Source organism: Sceloporus undulatus, chromosome 1 (assembly GCF_019175285.1).
Source record: "Sceloporus undulatus isolate JIND9_A2432 ecotype Alabama chromosome 1, SceUnd_v1.1, whole genome shotgun sequence".
NCBI classification, from domain to species: Eukaryota; Metazoa; Chordata; class Lepidosauria; order Squamata; family Phrynosomatidae; genus Sceloporus; species Sceloporus undulatus.
This window is the reverse complement of record NC_056522.1, coordinates 171092747-171114866: the sequence shown is the minus strand read 5'-3', so window position 1 is coordinate 171114866 and position 22120 is coordinate 171092747. Positions and strand designations below refer to the sequence as shown.

The following is a 22120-nucleotide window of genomic DNA, read 5'->3' as shown; positions in this document are numbered from 1 at the left end:
CTCTTTTCCACTCACTTTGGTCCCTGTTTTTCTTTACAAAAAGTATCTGTGGAGACTTATACCTGCATTTGTGGATAATATGTATTTAAGGTCTAAATCTGAGATGGTTCTTCAGCTATTCTAAGGGGCTTCTGCCATTTGGGAGTCCGGAGGCGTTCCCTTTGAAAAAAGGGGGGGTTCTTATAGACGCCCTGGGCCTTAGTCGCCTCGTCCGTAAGATTGGGCAGGCTTCTTACATGGCGGCGCCATCTTTGCGTGATGCGGACGCTGGCGTTCGGACACGTTGGTCCTTTGTGTGTAGCGAGTGCGCCCTGGCGGCCTCGCTCGTCGCAAATGCACGGAAAAAGAAGCTCCATTTTGGAGCTTCTTTTTCGGTCCACGCGGGAGTCATGCCGTCTGAAGGCTCCGGCTCTCCCGCGGACCTACCGGCGGCGGTGGCAGAGCGCCGCAAAGTGGCGGTATGTACCCCGCCCAAGTGTAATTTCCTTAGTAGCACTTTCCTCCTTCCTTGATCACTGCATAGCTGTTCCATCCTGTTTCAGCTAATGAATCCTCTCACTGGCCGCCACTGTCACGAGTTCAGTTGTTCAATCTGGTTTCTTTGATTTAGGTTCTTTTGGGAGAAATATTGCATGAAAATTTGGGTATGTTAACCTATTCAAATGAGATGAGACCCTGTTCTTCAATGTATGTCTCCAAAATGAGATTTTCAGTGTTGTAGAAAGTAGCCCTGCTGATTCCAGATCATTCCAGAAACATACATGGATTTTCATTCAGCACCATTTCTCAGGCTGCTAAGATTTGGATGCTTTGGTTATCTAACCAGTATTCTTTGACTTCCCCCAAACTAGAGTAGTAGAGTTTAACCTTCCCTGACAGACACCTCTATCCCCCAGCTCCTAAGCAGAGCAGGCCTTCCCTGAGTGATAACCGCCCAGAACCAATTCTATCCATCCTTCCTACTATATCTCCTCGTCATTCGCGGATTGTAGAATAATCTTGTAATGTTGTATTGTTACATATTTTAATCATGTTTTATGTTAATTTTTTTAGTTTGGGAAGGAGGGTTGGGTCAAGGTTTTGTGGGTTTTATTGTTTTTATATTGTGTATCATAAACTCTGTTGTTACCCGTCTCGGTCCCCAAACGGAAGAGGCGGGATATAAATAAATATTTTAGTATTATTATTATTATTAAGCAGTTGAGTTTAACCTCCCAAGGTATCTGAGGAAGTAGACTTGAGCCTACGAAAACTCAAGCTGCCAACTTCTTTCTTTCAGTTAGTCTCAAAGGTGGTAGAAGATCTCTCTACATTCTCTCTCTACATATTGCTTCTACAGACTAACATGGCTATACAATATGTGGGGATTAGTGCAATGTGTTATCTGTCAGGGTACCTTTGAAAATAATCCAGAATGCTGCTCATCCAAACTACAGCAGCAGAATTTTAATAAGAACTGGCCTAAAGAATGATAGTATGTCAGTGCTTCAGTAGTTTCAGTTCATTTCTGACCCCAGCTTCCAGTGGTCAATTAATTTTCAAAACCCTGAACATTTTAGGAAGCAGACTGTGTGAATATTCTGGAGTATTGTTGCCTAGATGTTAAGATCTTCTTCATATGTTCTCTGAGGAAAGAATGTGAGGCAGCAGATTACTAGGTAGAGGGTTTTTTCAGTAGTGGCACACTAGTTTTGAAGGCTGTGTCGCTCCCACTTCCTGTTTTTTTCATGGTCCACATTGTGTGAAGAGTAGTTTATTTAGTCATTAAATGGTTATGGAGTAGTTACTCCCGCAGTAGGTGGAATTTGGAGGGGTGAGAGGGAAGACATAGGTCTAATACACACTTCAGAAATAATCCATTTCCAAGCCACTTTAACTGCCCTGCCTCAGTGCTAGGGAATCCTGGGAATTGTAGTTTATTGTGGCACCACAGCTCTCTTCAGAGAAGGCTAAATGTCTCACAAAACTGCAGTTCCCAGAATTTCCAAGCATTGAGCCAGGGCAGTTAAAGGAGTCTCAAACTGGATTATATCCGCAGTGTGTTTCGGACCATAGAGTAGTTCAACAACAACAACATTTATTACGGCACACAGCCAGCACACATAGGGTAGTTCCATGTGCTGAAGTTTTGTGCTAAACAATGTAGAAACTTGGCCTGTGTTTTATATTTTAATGTTGTATGATTTTCAGGTTTATTTTTCGAGCTGATCAGGGAACTTGGGCAATTGACTAACAAAAGGCAGGCAGACAACTCTTCACCAGAGTTACACTTCTTTTCAAAGGACAAAGAGAACTTGTCTCTGTCCTGGGGTGCTTACAATCTAGAAAATGAAGACAGGATACAGTTAATGAATGGGAGGATAATAGAGGTGGGACTAGATGAAGGAACAATATGTAGTTGCTTGAATCTACAGTAGTTACCCAAACCTAAGCTTTGTTGTACTAGGGTAGAGGTGGGGAAAGGGTAGCCCACTCAGTTCCCCAATGCCTCCCCAAAGCCCCTTGACATGCCCCATCCTAGAAAAAACAGAAGTACTAATTGTGTGCTTCCCTAAGGTTTTAAAAGGTACATTTGGCCACTTATAGGCAATTTCAGGGGTCCTCCAATACATCTAGTTTAAACCATAAATAGTCTTTCAAAAAACCAAAGTGACTCTAAGTGGCACCATCATAAACCAGTGTATTTTTAACTGACTTGGCATGCTTTGCATAATTTAATGTACCTCAGGGATGGGCCAAAATGTTCTAAAGGCACCAGATTCTGTCTGATCTTGGCAGTTAAGCAGGGTTAGCTCTGGTTAGTAATTGTATGGGAGACTGCCAACAGATACCAGATACTGTTGGCTCTATTTCAGAGAAGAACTGTCAAAACCACCTCTGAGTATTTCTTGCCTAAGAAAATCCTATGAGATACATGGGGCTACCATAGGTCAACAGGTGACTTGAAGGCACATACATACACACCTTAGGAATCTGAATGTGCAGAAGCTACTATCTCACTTCTCAGTAGCCCCTTTTCGTGTCCAGACTGATACGGACAGGAGCACTAGAGTTAAATATTGGTTGGAGCAGGTGAGTTCCTGCAAAAACAGTCCTGAATTCAGCCCTTGCCAGTCTCCTGCACTTTCTCATTGTTGGAGGAGCTGGAGTTCCCAGTATTCCTTGTTCTTCCTTCATTTTAAAATGTAGTCTTGAGATATTGACATCTCTCTGCAGAAATAGAATGTGTAGCTTTCCTATTTTTTATAGTATCCTGTAAATCAATAAGCAGCCTGAACCTCTATGGAAGAATAATTTCATGCTAAAGCAAGCTTTTCTTTCTTTATATGAGTTCAACAGTGAAATTTAGAAAGTGGTAATTTAGAAGTAGAAATGGAGCCCATTTTTTGTGAAAAACTTCTATAGTTTGGCACGTTCCTGCTATAACACTATATAATTTGTTGACTTCTTTTTCTTCCAGTATGTCAAGTGATAGCAATGTATGACTACTTGGCAAACAAGGAAGATGAGCTCAGCTTCTCCAAGGGACAGCTTATTAATGTACTGAACAAAGATGACTTAGATTGGTGGCAAGGGGAAATCAATGGCATCTCAGGCCTCTTTCCTTCAAATTATGTGAAGATGACTACAGATTCTGATCCAAGTCAACAGTGTAAGTGAAACATCTTTAAATCAATGATTGGTTAAGTTTTTCAGCTTGTATGTGGATTGTTCACAGTGTGCTTTTAGTACATTAGAACTTAGTCCCTTGAAATATTTGAATAAATACTTGAATCTTTGCTTATGTGCTGATCTATGCACCTGAATGATGCAGGCATATCCGATTTCCCCACCTTTTCAGCAAAAAATTAGGACAAGGTGGCAGCTGTGTAACTAAAAATAATATCTAACATGTTTCCTTTTGTTTACCTATATTTCTGTGTAGTCACATGTTCAGAAAAATGAAACTTCATTGTATGTACTCTTGTTGGACCTTGGAACATTCCCTAGATGTTGATAGTGTTTCCCAAACTGCAGCATGTTTATCACTCTCAAGCAGCATATTTAATGTATTTGAACACTCTGGAACCAGATATGTGTTCTTCCATATCTAATTATGTATTTCCATATCTAAAAACATAGTTCTTTATCTATTGGCAATAATTCTTCCCCTCCTGAGAATTTCCCCACCATCTAGATCAGATTTTAGGTGTCCTGCAAGTTGCAGGAAAATGGAGGGAATCACTGATTCTGCTAAAAATAGTGATCAAGCACAGGCATACCACATCTTGATGTAAGCTGCTATGTAGATATAGCATTGATTTCTTAAAACATTTGTATCACTTCAAAAAGTAGCACAGGAAGCCTAAATACATCATGTTATCTTTTTTAGTGTTGGCCACTAACTTATTATTGCTGTGCTGTATTCTTTCTTTAGAGCAAAGGGATAATAAGAATCAATCTAATTTATGTAAACTTTTTTTTATAATCACAGTGGTATGGAGAAGGAATATCCCTTGATTTAAGTGCTGCTTCATGGTACACCTCATGCAGCTGGCTTGTGCTCTGTTTTGGGTGTTGGGGCAACAGACACGCATCAGGAAGACAATATGTTTTTTACCACAAGCCAGCAGCTTGTACACATTTTTACAATACAGTAGTCTAAAATGAACCATTTCAGTGACTTTTCAGAAACAGGAAAGTAAAGAATTGTTTTCTAGAGCTGTAACTATAGCAATATCTATTTAGTTGTTTAAGCACTAATTTCTGCTAATTACATTTCAAGTTCTCTCCTTCCATTATTAAACAAACACTGACATAATTTTAAAGTACAGTCTTCCCACATTTTTGCTTTATGACCTGTTATCAGTTGTGTGCCAACCTTCATGGAATTGAAAAACAAGTTGCTAATCAAGTAGCAAAATGCTAAGAACAGTTAGGATTTTGAATTTAAATACTTGAATTCCTGAGGAACCTTAAAGTGCAGAAACTTAAAGTGCAGAATTCCTGAGGAACCTTAAAGTGTGGGTGCACCATACACAGCTTTCAGCTTACACTGAAAGCTGCATGACAAACAGGAAATGGCATGTGCACCTATGGCGCACGCACTGTGCCTCACCACATGCACGACCCCCATTGTTTTCAATGGAGCTCGAGCATTCACGGAATTTGCCTTATGCAGGGGGGGGGGTCCGGAACAGATCCCCACTTAAGGCAAGAGCGCACTGTATTTTCAGTGGTACTTTTTCACTTCCAAACTGATACTTCCAGCATTCAGTGTTGGAGAAAATAAATGAAGTCTTGCAAGAAAATGTGGAAAGTTGATCCTTGTGTTAGATTACATCATCAGGTTATAAATCTTGCAAGGTACTCTTCAAGTACAGGAACCTGACTGCTTCAGAAATTAGGTCAAACACTGAGAAAGAGCAATGCAGCAATAAAAACAACTGAAATGCATCACCCCACCCAACCTCTCCTTTTGCTATACACAGCCTATTTGTGTGAGTAACACATGAATAAGACTGGCAACTTTGATTTGAGAATTTGATATTTGCCCACAGCAAATAATGGGGAAAAAATAAAGTCAGTGCTCCAGAATTACCACAGCAGAGATTTTAACTTTTCTCCAATCAATATTACTGAAGAAAATGTTACGTTGCCCTTGCTGACAATGCAAATGTACATATTAAATTATTGAAAACTCGTTCTTGATCTTTATAACTCTGATAAAGTGTCTTCCATTATCTCTTGGCACTATGACAGCTGTTTGTATCACTTCCTATCAAATATATCCTGCATGTTGAGTGCGCTTTTGAGTTACAATGAAAATTCCTCCAACGTTTGGGGCCAGTCAAACCAGAATATGATAAAGTAATTGATAGGCCCACCAAGTATGGAATGTATTCTGCAGTGGTGGAGAAGATCATGAAGTGAGTACTGTACATTCCTGATGGGGAATTGCAAGTCTGGTGGAAGAGAACTCATTATCCGAGGAATGAATCCATACTAAAAAATTGAGTCTTCACTAGGAGCAAAGTCTACCTGGTGAATGGGACTTTCTCCTAGATGGCTATTGAGCAAGATGAATGAGGAAGCAACTAACTTTTTATCCTCTGCCTACATAAAGTATTTTCTCATGAATAGCAACACAGTAATAGTTTCCTTTCCCCTCCAAAAGGCAATGAAGGCTGCAACAGTTTCACCAGTAACAGGCACCAGTAAGTGAGTGGGACTGGGAAGTGTTATTCTTCAAAAAAATTTAGTCTTCCTCTCAACTATAGTTGCCCTTCCTTTTTAGCAGGGATCCATTCCAGACACCCTTGCAAAAATGGAGTTTTGCATATATTCAAGCCCCATTGGCTTGAATATAGGCATGTGGCTATGGGAGCATGCATGTAGGCATGCGCCTCAGGCAAACACCCCATTATTTCCCCCTCCATTCGTTTGTCATGCATAAGCAAGGGACACAAGTTTCAAAACCGCAAGAATGGAGGGAGGACTGTATTTCCTAACATCTATCCTGGCAGCTTATGATCGTCAAGGTCAAAAAAGCAAGAGAATTACCTGTTTCTGCGTTAGACTACAGCTGAGCCAATGTCATGGTATGAGTGCTGCTGAAGAATTCTTCCATCTTCTTCATAATTCCCATGAGGAACAGAGAATGAAAGGCAATTATTCCCTTTAAATGGCTGATTTGGTGCATCAGAAGAAGAAGAAAAAGAAGTCCTGAAAACCATAGTGGAGAGACTTGGAGCAGCATCACTGTTCAGTAGATTTCATGTGTGTATTTCATGTTCAGATCCATCAGTTTCAGAGGAGGTATCTGAAACTTATTTATTCAGTCTTCAGCCATAATACCCCAGATGTCCAAAAAGCTCTTAACTAAATAGATTGGTATGGCAGCTCACTGATTTCAGTAGAGATTATTCTTGATAATGTGGAGCCATTTCCCTTATTTTCAAGAAAAGCAAGAGAAAACCACCATGAAAGTTAGCATTGGGTTCTGTATTGTCAGACTTGAGGCAACTCAACTACAGTACTGGGACTCTGATATTAGATTTGCCTCAGCTGTTGGGATCAGTGGCGGGTTACATACCGCCAAAAAGTACGTGCTCGGCACGTACTAGGGTTAGGAAGGGGCGTCCTTTCCGGATGCCCCTAACCCTACTATGTGCCGAGCATGTACAAAATGGTGGCACCCATTCTACATGGGCACCGCCATTTTGACATAGCGGACACTTAGCATCTGCACGGCGCGGCACAGGAATGATGCTGCAAGTGCGCAATTGGCACCTTTCAGCGTCATTTCCGTGCTGCAAAAAGAACCCGCTTTTTGCAGTTCTTTTTGCTGCACCGGGGAACCGCACTGTTTGTCTGCTGCGGTTCCCTGGCACAGCAAACACAAGCACCAGCAGAGCGCCCTTTTTGGGCTCTCTGTAAAGTGCCAGTGATAGCAAACCTTGGATCACTTTCCACTGTGGCTCCTTCTATCCTGGCAGCTTATGATTGGCACCCAGCAAGACAACTATATTACTGCAGTGAGACGTGCCCCCAATTCAAAACCTCCAACTATAAGCCAGCTTTCAGTTTGGATGTTGTGTTACAGAATTCAATATTAATAAACCAATTTAAATGATGGGTTCTTGAACAGAACAGCAAACAGGCAAGGAAGACCCAGTTTAGTAAAGAAAGCAATTTATTTTGCTAGCAAGATCTCAGTTTAGGATTTGGATCCTAATTAACCCCTGAGATAAAGAATAAAAGTAAAGTCCTCCTTTTTATAGACATCTTAACAAATACTTTCTGTGACAAAATTCTATTGGATGTAAACATACAAAAATTCATTCAGTCAGGACAAAGAATTCTGAATACATCAAAATCTCATTACTATGCATTAGCAACCTATGCCACATTCCAAGTTTTTCTCTTATCAAAGGCCTCTCACCAAATATCACGCATCAACCCTGGCTTTGCACTCAGTAGTCTACACATTCCATGCAAATCCTTTATCAACATATGTTAGTCTGATTCAAAGTAGACATCCTGAACCAGCATTTAACCTTCAAAATATGTCACGCCAACCTTTTTACCCATCTTGTTAAAATTTCTATTTCAGCAAACTTTTAATTTGGGTTAAGTTCACCCTTTTTGGGCCTCTTTATGTTAGTCATTTAAAGGAACTAGATGTTGATTATATATATAGAACAAAAATTGAATATTGCCACTTGCCATCTCAGTTGAACTAAATTTCTGTGTGCTTCATTCAAACCATTATTTGAACCTCTTAGGAAGGTATCTCTGAGGATGTTCTCCCAGAAGAATTTTTTTTCCTTGCTGCAGTCATATTTGCATTCAAGATCTCAGAACTGGGTACTATATCAGTTCATAAGGAACTCTACTTAATCTGTTAAAAGAGAAAGATTTTCATTAGTCACAAAAACTGGTGTTTCCTTCTTTGTCTCCTAATTGGATGCACAGCAAGGAAAAGGAATGTACAAAATGTACTACAGGCTTGTGTTTGTCACATTCTCTGTCATTTCATTCTTTTGCCAGGGGTGGGGAGGTTTCCAAAACTAATGTTTACTTAAAATAAATTTTATCACACATAGTATAGTTCATCGTCCCAAAGCTATCAAATACAGCAGATAGAAATGCATCACGGTAGCTTGAGCACTTTATGTTGGCTATGCTTGACATTTCTTAGAGCCAAAGTATACATGTCATAGTTTGACATAAAAACCATTTGTACATTTAAAAAACTGTTTTTATCAGCTGTGACACCTCAGGCTCTGTGCAGATTAATATACAAATTGATGAGCTGATTATATACTCAAATTAGGCAGAGATAGTTGTTACATTTTTTAATTTTATTTATTAGAGTACTTATACCCCTCCCTTCAGCCCTAAAGGCTATCAGAGCGGCTTACAATTATTATTTTTAATTAGACACTTATACTAACTGTGATGTTTTCTGTAACTGATGGTTTTATTATAATTGTGAGAGTTTGGGAAAAGTCACCACCACAATGGCTCTAAAGAGGCAAGTTCTTTTGGAAACAGTGGCCTCTCTAGAAAATATTCCTTTATTTTCTGATCCATCTCTTTTCTGCTGACCTCACAGCAAACCAAATAAACCTTACACACACACACATGCCCTGGCCATCATGCCCAACCTGTGGAGAAACAACTGTCTGAAGAGAAGAACCTCCACTTTTGAAAGATTATATTTATTTTAAAAAATGGAGCCCAGTTCAGGTGCTCAAAACAGGTTTATCCTGAATGTGTGAGGACAGGAAACCAGCTAACCTTGCACATTCACACCCTGGCCATCACTCCCGATGTGTGGAATAACAATTGTCTGAAGAGGAGAGCCTTTCCACACAGTCTGGAACCCTGAAGAATCAGGCTTTCCATTCAGGAGAAAAGGCTGCATGCATAGAGAGTGTTGTCATTTTCAGCTAGTCACTCTCTATGTAACGTGGAGAGTAATGACAGAAGGACAGCACTAACCTGCTCCCTTTCCTTGTGCATTCAGGTTAACCCCATTCTGAATGCCTGAATGAGACTTAGGAAACCTGCATCAGTAATGAAACAGCAAAGCTCTAATCTAGGAAATTATCACATCAGGGTCAGTTGAGCAAAGTAATGAAAGCTAACACAACAGTAGCCGCTATAGTGCACAATATATTTGCACAGTCACACAATGAGATTATTGTGATGTTACCATATAATATTACAATTGTGTTTCTCACACATCCGATTCTCACACATCTATGAATGAATCATTAGTTCCATGGAATTGATCGTTTCGGCTCTATGGCACATGTATTGAAATCATGTTTCCATCCTGCACAGAATGAAAGACTAACAAAATAAAATTTATTACATCACCATATTGTTTTACTCCAGTGTAAACAAAATTGTGCCCCTTACCTCAAAAAAAGACTGAAATCCACTTCAAAACTGATCCTGGCAAGGAGAACGGATTGCCTCTACAGCAATGCATTCTGGGTATCCATTGTTGCTTCCACAGTGGCGCGAATGAAGCACGATTAACTTTCACATTCTCATAATCATGCTTCATTTGCACTATTGAGAAACCATTTGCAGAATTTCCCCATGAATGATTTGTTGCTGGAGCATTCATGGTTCTTCCTGGGATAAATCCTAGATTAGCATGATGTCGTCTGAAAATCTTTAGTGCGATTTAGCCTTTTTCTCCCCCCCCCCCCCCCCGATAATCTGATAATCTCCCTACTTTGAGGTCCATTACAGTGGACTCTTGTTATCCACTGGGGTTAGGTTCCAAGAACCACCGTGAATAACAAAATCTATGTATGCTCAAGTCCCATTAAATACAGTGGCATAGCAAAATGGTGTCCCTTATATAAAATGGGAAAATCAAGGTTTGATATTTGAAGTTTATACTTTTAAAAAATATTTTCAAGCCGTGGATGCTTGAATCCTTGTATAAAAAAATCCGTGGATAAGGAGGGCCAACTGTATTATTAAGACATCTGCAGGGGGGGGGGGGGGGTTCAGTGCACACAATGGATGCATGATACCCTTTAACCAATTAAGGGCTCCTTATACTGTACATATCAAAAGTATGCTCTTCCTTGCAGACCTATTACTCTGGGTGGGGGTATATATGTGTAAAGGGTATAATCTAATAATGGAATAATGCCATAACACTTTTCTGAAGTCCTCCCCTGCTCCAAATGTGACAGCTGTCCTAATGATAATAGGATATATATATTAATTCATTGTTGAATAGAATTTATTTGGATGCCCAATTTCATGTGCTTTCAAACTGAGATAGTGACCCACAGCAGAAAATAAATATCCAAGTATCAAATGGTTTTCCATATTTTTCATAGCATGTGGTTATATTACTAAATAACCAGAAAAAAAATATTTTACATATTTTAAGTATTAATGTTGAGTATCAAAAAGTCAACGAGCAATTCAGTTTTAAAAATTAACTTGCCTAGAACCCTGATTCTCCTGTTAAGTAGTTGGCAGCCAGGTATTGATGAGCTTTTGCAGTGTTTGACTGATTTTAAAAATCAGTAGTGCATTTTCTTGCCTAGATAATATTCTTCCAAATGATAGGCAGTTAGTGGGGTGCAGGGCAGAATGAAAGAGCATGGCCATATCATCTTCAGAACCTTTATTAATGAGAAATGTATTGTCTTTGCACTTCTTGAATTTTTCTCTCAGAGAATTTGGTTGTGGTCATTTATTCCTAATTTTCTTTTTCTTTTTTTCTTTTCTCTTTTCTTTTCTTTTTTAAAGGATCCAATGTTGTCTTCCTGGGTGAAAGCACCTCAGAGACCCACTATCCAAGTTTGACTATAGAATGGAAGCAGGGTGGACAGCCTGCTCAGATCTCTCTGAAAAAAAATATCATTTGCTTCACTTCAATATTAAACGCATTCAAGACTTCAAATTTCATTCTATACTGTACAGTTACAAACTAAATTTATGCAAACTGATTAGTGGGTCTTTGTGTGGCTTTCTGCACTTTCCAATATGGTTTCCTCTATTCTCTTTATTTAGGAACAGTGATGAATTATTAGTGTGCTTGTCAAGTTCTCTCTTGGCATGGTGCAACTTTAGGCACACAAAGACCTACTATTTGTACTGTATTACATGGACAGTTGTGTTCTCTTGATGTTGCACCATATGTTTCTTTTGCTGATTTATTATACATTGATCTCTCACAATGCACTTCATGTATGATGATGACCACATTGGCAGTGTGTTGGAGGGGAAAAAGCAGAAGTAAAATAAAACCGTACGTGCTTTTTATGCACTTTATGCTGCTGCTACAGTGTCCTCTGGTTCTTAGGTCCTAGAATTTGCTACAAATTTTGAAAACTCTCTGCTCTTCTGAAATATCATGACATTTTACTATGTGTCAAAACAGAGTGTAGTGACGGGAACAAATGCAGGCCAGTCAGGTTTTGTGGCATGCTTTTTGTGGTCCCATTGGTAAAGGCTATTTGTGTAGAAAGGTTTGAAAGTTCCCTACTCCTTGCTGTTATCATTGGGACTGTGGCAGTTGATCCATCCCTCATAAGATGCATCAAACCCTTCCCAACAGACCTGATCCTTCAGAAGACTCTGGGGCTGCTGGAGCAGCAGAGGAGGCCCAGTCAGCTGAAGGAAAGCAAGGCTCAAATCTACATTATGCTCCCAGTAAACCCTTTTGTTCAGCATTTTGCATAGCAGTACAATCCTAGGCATGATTGCTAATATGTCACATTTTCAATAGGACATTATTTTCTACTAAGTGTGGATAGGATCACAATCCTATGTCATTCTATACACTTTTACTCAGTAATAAATGCACTGTGTTCATTGGCGCTTACATGTTAGTAATTGTATTGGAGATTGCCTCCTAAGTAAGGTGAAAAGGTTGTGTATTTAAATGAGTTTTTATCAAAGAATGTATACTTTTATCAAGTAATGGATTGTAGGGGTAAATAATTTGTGCAATACAGAATAGTCGTGTGCCTAAATCATGCTAAGATTTAACTTTTTTTACTTGTATTTTACTGTGATCATTTATCACAGAATAAAGTATGACCATTATTGGTGATAGTAAACAGCTCAGTGTTCACCTGAGGTTTTCTTTTTTTGTGCAGAGTAGAACTTTTTGCTAATGGCATGATGCTACATCAGTATAAATACTAATGAAGCTGAACTGTGGCCTGTTCTCACAGACTGCCAATGCAATGTAGCAACTTACAAAAATATCACTGACAAGCTAATATCTGGCAGCGTGAACTTTCGTAGACTTCAGTTTACTTCCTCAGATGCATTTGGAGGAATGCAAATGCATCTGAGGAAGTAGACTGAAGTCTACGAAAGTTCACGCTGCCCATTTCTTTCTTTCAGTTAGTCTCAGGTGCTACAAGATCTCTCTACCTACTTATTCTACAGACTAACATGGCTATATCTTTGAATTCAAGCTAATATCTGGGATAGTAATGTTTCTGTCTCATGTGAAAACAGAGCATTTCACATTATTATCTCAGCCCTGGCACTGCCAGTGTACACCCCACTTGCCATAAACAATAAATAAAAGCAGAGTGGCCTCACAAATGTTTGCTAGAGCACCTTTCCTTTTATGCCATCTCAGCAACAACAAGCCCCTGTTAAGTCCATACATGGCTACTAGGCTTTTTGTGTGTGTGTGTGTGTTTTGGTGGGGAGGTGAATTGCAAATTATCAATACCTGAATTTAGCTCCATACAGAAGTTTAAACAAAATCTGTTTGATAGCAGAGAAAGTTTACCTGGTTAGTTTTGGTTAACCTTTTTCAGTAATCCTATTAATGCACTATTGTCTGAAACAAAAAAGTTTTAAAAATTCCCTCTTCAAAGATAATATATACCTTGAGTGGCAAACCACATTGTTGGTACAAACAATGAGCATTGGTATAATGAGTAAAATTAGTTTTAGATGTGACTTGTTACAGCTTGTAAGCCAGTCTGTTGTTTATGTAGTCTCATAATAACATAGGTTTCAACAACCATAAAAACCCATGTAATAATAATAATAATAATAATAACTTTTATTTTTATCCCACTTTTCCACGATGATCAAAGCGGCGTACAAATTAAAATTTCAACATCGAAGTACATACATAGAAATAAAAACAATATATAAAAATATCATGTTAAAAACTATTACACAGCCAGCTGAGTTATAACGTGTGTGCTTGAGCCCCATTTAAAGTAATGGGGCCCGTGCATGTGGCAGCATGGCAGTGCGCACCAACCCTTCCTCCCCATGTGGCTTTCAGCGTATGCTGAAAGCCGCATAAAGCATGCCCGCATATGACACTGGCGCACTGTAAATATATTCACACATATTTTATATTTTGAAATACTTTGCCAAACATATGAAATGTAGTTTTGAATTTTTATGTCAAATCTTATACAGTTGTGTCTCCTTTACCTGGCATTCTGAAATCCGAATTACTCCAAAATCCAAAATTGTTCACATGAGTGACTGAGATAGTGACACCTATGGTTTCCAGTGGTTCAATGTACATAAACTTTGTTACATGCACAACATTATTGTGTATAAAATGTCCTTCAGGCTACGTGAAACAGGTGTATACAAAACATAAATGCATTTCATGTAGTACAATTAGTTTAAAAGTGCTGCAAAAATGAATGAATGCACCCTTTGTTACGCCTTGGTTACTAATAAAGGAACCATACTTTCATTATGACATGGCATCAGTATTCTTTTGCCATAAAGAAAAATATTGGTAGTTCCGCACCTTTCCCTTTGTCTGTCTGTATTTTAATATGTTGAGCAAGTAAAGAAAAAAAATGAAGCAGGTCCTAAGATGTTTAGGTATCAGATAATTGGATCATCATTCAGTAATTGTTGCCTAAACATTTTTAGATCTCACATTTCTTGTTGAGAAGCCATGGTTGCTGAATTTCAAGGCAAAATTGGGGGAGAAATGTTCTGCACCAAGTTAGAGAATAAGGGCCCGAACAGACAGATCACTTGGAGGTATGCTGTTTAAATGCTGCATGCATCCTAAGAGGCTGGAAGCTGCGCTCCAGCCCTAAGGACTGGAGCACAGCTTTGGCCCAGCTCCTGGCCTCTTAAGATGTGTGTATCATTGAAACAGCATACCTCCAAAGTGACCCAAAGCAGCTTTATTTTGGCCTGTCTGTTCAGGCCCTAAGTCTGTATACACAAGACAGACTCCAGAAACAGATACACCCTACTAAATCCACATATTCAGTGGAACATCCTCGTCCCAAATTGGAGCATCCCAACAACTGTCCATATATCATACATATAAAGCAGCTCTGTAAGTCCCCAAAGTAATTTGCTTTCTGGCATGGATATCTGCTTGTTCAAAAGAAAAAGCCAAATGTTGTAGTATATAAGTCCAAGATTTTCAGTGTGTATACATTGCCTCTCTGAATTGTGGTTTTTAGCTTTAGGTATGAACAGCTTTGCTCTTGCAGCTTTTCGTGTGTGGCTAAGATTCTTTTTCATGTAATCACAGATAATTACGGTATATAATTGAGGCAATGTAACACAATTGTTTATTTGTCCCCATTCCAGAAAGAGGATTGTTTCTTGAAAAGTATGGAATATGAAGGCCATGAGACTTTCACAAGAGTAGGGGAGAATTAGGAATGGAGGTTCTTCAGCTGTACCTAGAAATTAAGATCTAGTTTGATAAAGGGTTCTAGAGAACACAAAAGCTTACTTGGGACTTTGTGACATTTTAATGGTCATAAAACAGCAAAAGAAAATTAAAAAAAATATTTACAATAGAAATGTAAAAGTTACAAAATTTTTGATTTTTATAACAACTAAAAAATGAATCACACCACCAAATCGTGATTTGCTAATTGCTTGTATCACAGTATTTGCCAAACAGTATCTTATTCAGTCCAGCTATGAGCTGCCTCCAATCAATCTGTTACATGAATGCTGACAGACCTCTAGTTGTAGTGGTGTTTTGGGCTGCTACAGCATAATGCTGCTTTAATGTAATTAAAATTGAACTCTTTACATCTTATAGTGTTGAATGTTGCCTTAATATTACTTTCGTTTTAAGGCTTTCTATTATTAAATGTTTTGGAATAATCATTGTTTCCCCATGCACACACAGCCTATGTTGCGCATGATATCATTATTGTTTTTTGAAAACTGGAAATAACTATGCAAACATATTTTATTAAAGGTACACACAGAAGAATATGTGTGTGTGTGATTTCTTTTCCATCAATATTAGCCAAATTTCATTTATCTCTGGGTGTACAGTTGTCCCTCCATATTCGCTAGGGTTAGGGGAACAAGACCCCTGTGAATATGGAAAAACTGCAAATAACAAAAACACTTTTTACCTGAGAGGACACCTCTCTAGGAATCTCTAGGTCCTCCAGTGCAACTCTGTGGTCAATCCCCAACATACACTGACCATAGAATGGCACTAGAGTAGCTACAAATGGTCTTTCAGTGCAACCTTTAGTTAAAGTTGACCACAGAGTTGCACTGGATGACCTAGACAGTCCTAGAGAGAACATATTAAGGAAATCCGTGAATAATCAAATCCGCAAATATCAAAGCCACAAATATGGAGGGATGACTGTAATTTCCTATATTTACTAGGAATAGACATGAGATTCAAACAAAGTCCAAAGCCCTTCAGACAGGGAGAAGGAGAGAGAGGGTTTGTGTGGTTGAGGCTTCTAATCCTAGGGCATTTTCTCCCTGGCTTCTTGAAATAAGGAGGACCACACAGTTCTACTCAATGTAAGACAGGTTTATGACCTCCATAAACCCATTAGACTCTACCAAACATTATGTCTGGCTGTCCAACATGAGTACTCGCATGTTAGACAAGCGGTAATGACACTGGAAACACCTGTTTTATGTGTGGCCCTGCTTTTTCTTCATCCCCTATTCTCTGTAGTAGTTGTATTCTTCCTCTAGGGAGGCTGAGAGGCAGACCATATCTGCTCCAGCACTTTACTCTTCTATATTGTCTCTCCTAGCAGGACAGAGTAGTGGTGTGACCTGAATGTAGGAGTAGAGTTGAAGTGGTATGGTATTCTGGCTGCTTATCCCAGCCCAGAGGAAGGCATATCATCCATTACCACTTCAAAATGAACCCTATAAATACTGGATGAGAGGGTGAGTGATGGTGGGCTAGCAGCAACCTCAAAGCTAGTGTGAAATGGCATCCTGGGGCTGATTGTCTAGCTCTGCCAATGCCTGCTGCCTTCCCACCCGAGTGCACCACCATGCCTTTTGGCTCTAATCACCATTATTGGTTGTCCTAGGGCCTGAACAGACAGGCCAAAATAATGCTGCTTTGGGTCACTTTGGAGGTATGCTGTTTAAATGACACACACATCTTAAGAGGCAAGAAACTACGCCAAAGTTGCACTTAGTCCTGAGGACTGGAGCATGGTTTTGGTGTAGCTTCCGGCCTCTTAGGATGCATGCAGCATTTAAACATCATACCTCCAAAGTGACCCAAAGCAGCTTTATTTTGGCCTGTCTATTTAGGCCCTTACTGCAACTAGATACTGTGTTTATGGGTTCTAACGCTGCGCTCTGCTACCTCTCCTGTTTTTCTATAACACCCCTTCCAAAAGAGTTTGTGTTTTTGCTTTAAATAGTTCAGTACTGTTATTTTTACATCACTGCCTGTCAAAATCCAAACAGTAAAATTATTAGCATGCATACCGTATTCTCTTACACAGTAAAGCATACCTTTGTGACCTCTGCTAGCTAGTTCTCAAAAAGCCAAAAGATGGCTCCTTTTCACTGGAAAGATTCCTTTGGTTACATGAGCAGTAGCAAGGACTCGTATTAATAATACTGTATATGTAGTGTGCCATGAAGCCATTGTCTTTGTTCATACCTCTGATAATGGATTGAAATCTGTGAATATCATTGAAATCATGGGTTTTTGTGGGTTTTTCGGGCTATGTGGCCATGTTCTAGAAATTTTCCTTCCTGACGTTTTGCCAGCATCTGTGGCTGGCATCTTCAGAGAATGCTTTGCCTGGAAAAAGTTGAGTGTATATATACTGTGTGAGCCTGGGGATGCAGGAGTGATTTGCAGACAAAGCATTCTCTGAAGATGCCTTCGACTTCATCATTGAAATCAGCTGTTTTTCTTTCTAGTGTTTCTTTGTAATTTCCTTGTTCGAGGACTGCAACATGTAAATCCTTACAACAGCAAGGCAGGCAATAATGGTAATTAGAACCAAAAGGCATGGCAGTGAGCTGGGTGGGAGGCAGCAGGTATTTGCAGACTTACAGAATAGCACCAGGATCTGGTAGGCCACAAGTTACTTTGGAGAGGCTGCTGTTATTATTATTCCTGCCTTTCTCCAAGGCTCGGGGGGGGGGGACAACATAGATTAAAACACCAAACACCGGTGCTTTCTGCACCGGCATTTGGGACGTCCTGTGGACGTCCCATTTTAAAAAAGGAGCGTCTCTTATAGACGCCCCTGGGCCTAGTACGGACTCCGTCCGTACAAGATGGCGGCGCCCCTTCTACATGGGCGCCACCATCTTTACGTACTGGACGCACAGCGTCCAGACGTGTCGCGCCGCTTGTGACGTAGCGAGCGCGCCCCTGGCGCCTCGCTACGTCGCAAACGCGACGGTAAAAGAAGCTCCATTTTGGAGCTTCTTTTTTCGGTCCGCGCGGGAGTCGGGCCGTCTGAAGGCTCCGGTTCCCCCGCGGACCTACTGGCGGCGGCGGCAGACCACCGCAAAGCGGCGGTCTGTACCCCGCCATAATTTACACACATCGAGTTAAAACACATAAACATAAGACATTTTAAAATAATCCAACATAAACTTTAAAATATAGCAGTTTAAAATCCATAGTTTAAAACTGACTGGGTATCTTCTAGGATCATTTTAAAGTGGCAATGGATGATCTGCCTGTCTCCAGAGGGTCTTACACAGCTACTTCTTTGCAAATTAGCAGAATGGAAAGCACCAGATTTAGCCAAATTAAGTACAGCGGACCCTCACCTTACACAGGGGATCCATTCCCAATCCCCCCGTGTAAGTGGAAATCCATGTATGCTTGCACCCAATTAAAAATAATGGGGCACATGCTCATAGCTCCAGGGCAGTGTGCATGCCACGGGTGTGTACGTCATTGCTTTAATTGGCGTGCACCCACATATGGCGCGGGTGCACTGTAGAAGATCATCAATCTCTTCAAGAAACTTACATAATACAGATTAGATGCCAAAATATGAGGGACTAGAATATGGCAACCCTACACAAAGCAAGATTAATCCTCAGGAACCATTTACTACAAGATACTCAAAAGCATAATCAGTGAGCTATAACTAATTCTGGAAAATCATACAGCCCTCCCACAAGCTCTGAAAGGCAGGCCTTTATTGGCCTGTGAACTGCCTCCAAATCTTAATTCTTCACTTACAACAGGATACATAACATACAGGGACAGGACCCTGCTACGACTCCAGATGCCAACTGTCTCCACTGTACTCTGGAGCCAATATTATAGGGGCCTATAATATCACCCACAACATCAGAGACTTGCTGTTCTTCCAATGGGAGATCTGCCATCCTGTGTGCCCCTCTACACTCTGTGCTGGACAAACAGGACAGTCTCTACGCTAGAGCATAAATGGACACATTTATTCGACATTAGAAATGGCAATAGCTAAAAACCAGTTGCAGAATATTTCAGCCTTCCTGGGAGTATGGTAAGAGATTTACAAGTTGCAGTCCTTGAACAAGGACATTATAAAGGAGATAAGGGAGAGAAATAGCTGACATAAATAATATTCACAGATTCCAATCCATTATCAGAGGTATGAACAAACATAATGGCTTCATGACACACTACATATATTAATACAAGTCCTTGCTGCTGTACATGTAACAAAAGGAATCGTTTCAGAGACTTTTGAACCCAGGAAAGCAGATGTTTAATAAGCAGGTGTATTGTTCTCACACATTAGCGCTAGCTGACCACTGTAAAGATATGTATCACCTTGCCCAGTCTTTTGAAAATTTAGGGCAAGGGACATGTTTTGCATCTCTCTGGATTCTATTACATTCTGTCCCACTCCCACAGCTGCATAAATATGCTTTATACCTGAGGCTTTAATACTACTACTACTACTGCAGCCAAAGAATTGGGTTTATATCCACAAAGCTCATGATAAAACATTTAAAAACAGTATTTAAAGTGCTGCCACATTTCTTTTTTCCCTCCCCATTCTTCCTTCCTTTTGTTCTGTAGGTTTAGAGTATCTGATTAAAGTACAATATAGCAATACAAGGACTGGGTCTAGTTGGTTTTCCAAGTACAGTTTAAGCTGAGGAGCAATACCACTAAATGCTCAAAAATCTGTTCATCCTATTTTACATCACCAGAAGCAATCAGAAACTGCCTAAAACAGTTTGGACAGTTTTATACGTATCTTCTGAATATTTTATAAACCTTCTTCCCTGAGATATTATCTAATGCATATTTAAATCTATCCACTAAACATGTTTTGAACACCCCTGAGATACTTCTCTCGGAAATGTTTTCTGTGTTTCCTTTAAATCCCTATAGACCTGTGTCCAAAATTAACTGATTTTTTTTTAAATAATCCTTTTTGTATTCTTTGAAATTAATATCTAAATGTAGTATTGTTTCTGAATGCATTGGTTCTTGATTATAGCTTCTAACATGTAGATGCTGTACTTTTTAAAAAAGAGGTGTAGAGTAGCATTCCTTTGAGTCAACTGAGTGCATGATGCAATCACACCTTGAAAACTAAAGTTCTTCAGTTTTGTCAAATCACATGCCAGCTAAACAGAATCATCCCCTTCCTCTCTTTCTCTTTAAAATCATGTACCATGATGGGAAGGACTCTGCACAGCCTGGCCACACAACCTGACTTTAGCATCTCTGCATGCCATCAGGCCCATTTTGTAGACCTTGTTGGTCTAAAACAAGGTCAAGGTGAAAACGTATCAAAATTGCACTCCATACCGTTTAGTGACCAACTGCCTTTTATAGTTGTTGGGTTTTTTAAGTGTCTGAGTAAGATGTGACAGACACACACACTGCTCCCGATTGAAAAACTCTGCTATGGCACGGCGAACACATGGGACTTGGTGTCAGGTATCAGATTGGCCATCGTTTAGCTAATAGCATATTCATATCAAAATTAAATTCAATTTTCTATCATCAAGGTAAATACAGATTCCTGTCAGAGGCCTCCCTGATTTTTCCAGCCTCAAATGCTGAAGCCTAGGAACACTTGAAATAACTTTAGAAGGTTTTAAAATGCTGCCCCACCTTCATAGAGAAAGGAATCCATCCCAGTGGCTAAAAAGGCAACTAGAAGTGATGCACCCCTCAAGCGCTTCCAAACTGTCTTCCAATCATTGGATGCCCTGCCACTGTGACATTATTAGGCCCCATCTGTATGACATCACCAAGACCCACTCCTTGGTCACAAAGTTTGGCCCTGAAATCTCAAGGAATCACTGACTTGTGATCTCCATAGGGCACCCCAAAGATTCTGGGAGTTTGAGGTCTAAGCCAACAAGCACACTCTGGTCCAGAACTGTAGGCAAAGAAACCTTAAATCAGTAATACTAGCCAAAATATATGGACTAGATTCAGTATCAAGGCAGTTTCTGTAAGACACAGGCAGAGGCAAATTGAAAAGATGGAATTATTTACAATGTATAGAATATAATTATTTTGCAGTACTTACTTGTATCCTGTCTTTTTCTCAGTCCTGTTGCTCAACGTGGCTGACAAAATTAAAACAGTTAACTGTGATCATAACTTTAAGCGGAAGTGGAATTAACTTTCAAGAAATAATCACACAATACAAATGTTATCAATGAAAGTTTAAATAGTAAAAACGTTTTTTAAAAATAATATAAATAATGAAGAAGACAATAGTAATGGTTAAGAAATACAATGTTTATGTAAATGTTTTTCTTTAATGCTTTTTAGCTAAAATTGTATAAAGCTGGACAGCAAATAGATATATAAGCATATAAGAATTTTAATGTAAATATATACTCACCATAAAAAAAATTAAAACAGTGCTAAAAGTTCACATCATACAAATGTTAAACGTATAATTAAGCTATCAGTAAAACTAAAAGCAAAAAAGAAGCACAATCATTTAAAAAGGGAGTCTTCTATATCAACAAAAACAGGTTTTTAGGAAATAATATGACAGAGCAAAATCAAAACAGTATAACTAAAGCTAATGCTACATAACAGATTAATGTAAATATTAGTGGTATGTACTAGTCTGTTGTGGCACCATACAGTTCCCAGAATTCCATAGCATTGAGTCATGGCAGTGAAAGTGGTGTCAAACTGCTCCTAGGTGTAGAAAGAGGAAGACAAGGTTGCTCCTTCCCTGCTGTCCGTCCTCTGGCAAGCAAAGACTTTTTATTCAACTGTCATTGGGCAACTGACTGGCTGCCAAGGAAGAGGCTTTAAACCAGCAATTTAAATTATATAACACTTTCTCTATTCTATATTTACCTTTGGTTCCATTAAAATAGAACTTTTTTTACAAAAAAAATCTCTAATGTTTTCAGGTTT

The 22120-nt window shown here is 39.4% G+C and overlaps 1 protein-coding gene across 2 annotated transcripts in view; it reads left to right on the top strand.

The window, feature by feature from the left end:
* ITSN2 (intersectin 2) overlaps positions 1–22120 on the top strand; it is a 77483-nt gene that overhangs the window by 32099 nt on the left and 23264 nt on the right. For both annotated transcript variants that reach the window (XM_042438044.1, XM_042438053.1), the window contains one exon: positions 3461–3652. In XM_042438044.1, the coding sequence (XP_042293978.1) occupies positions 3461–3652 (192 nt within the window). The remainder of the gene's footprint in view (positions 1–3460; positions 3653–22120) is intronic.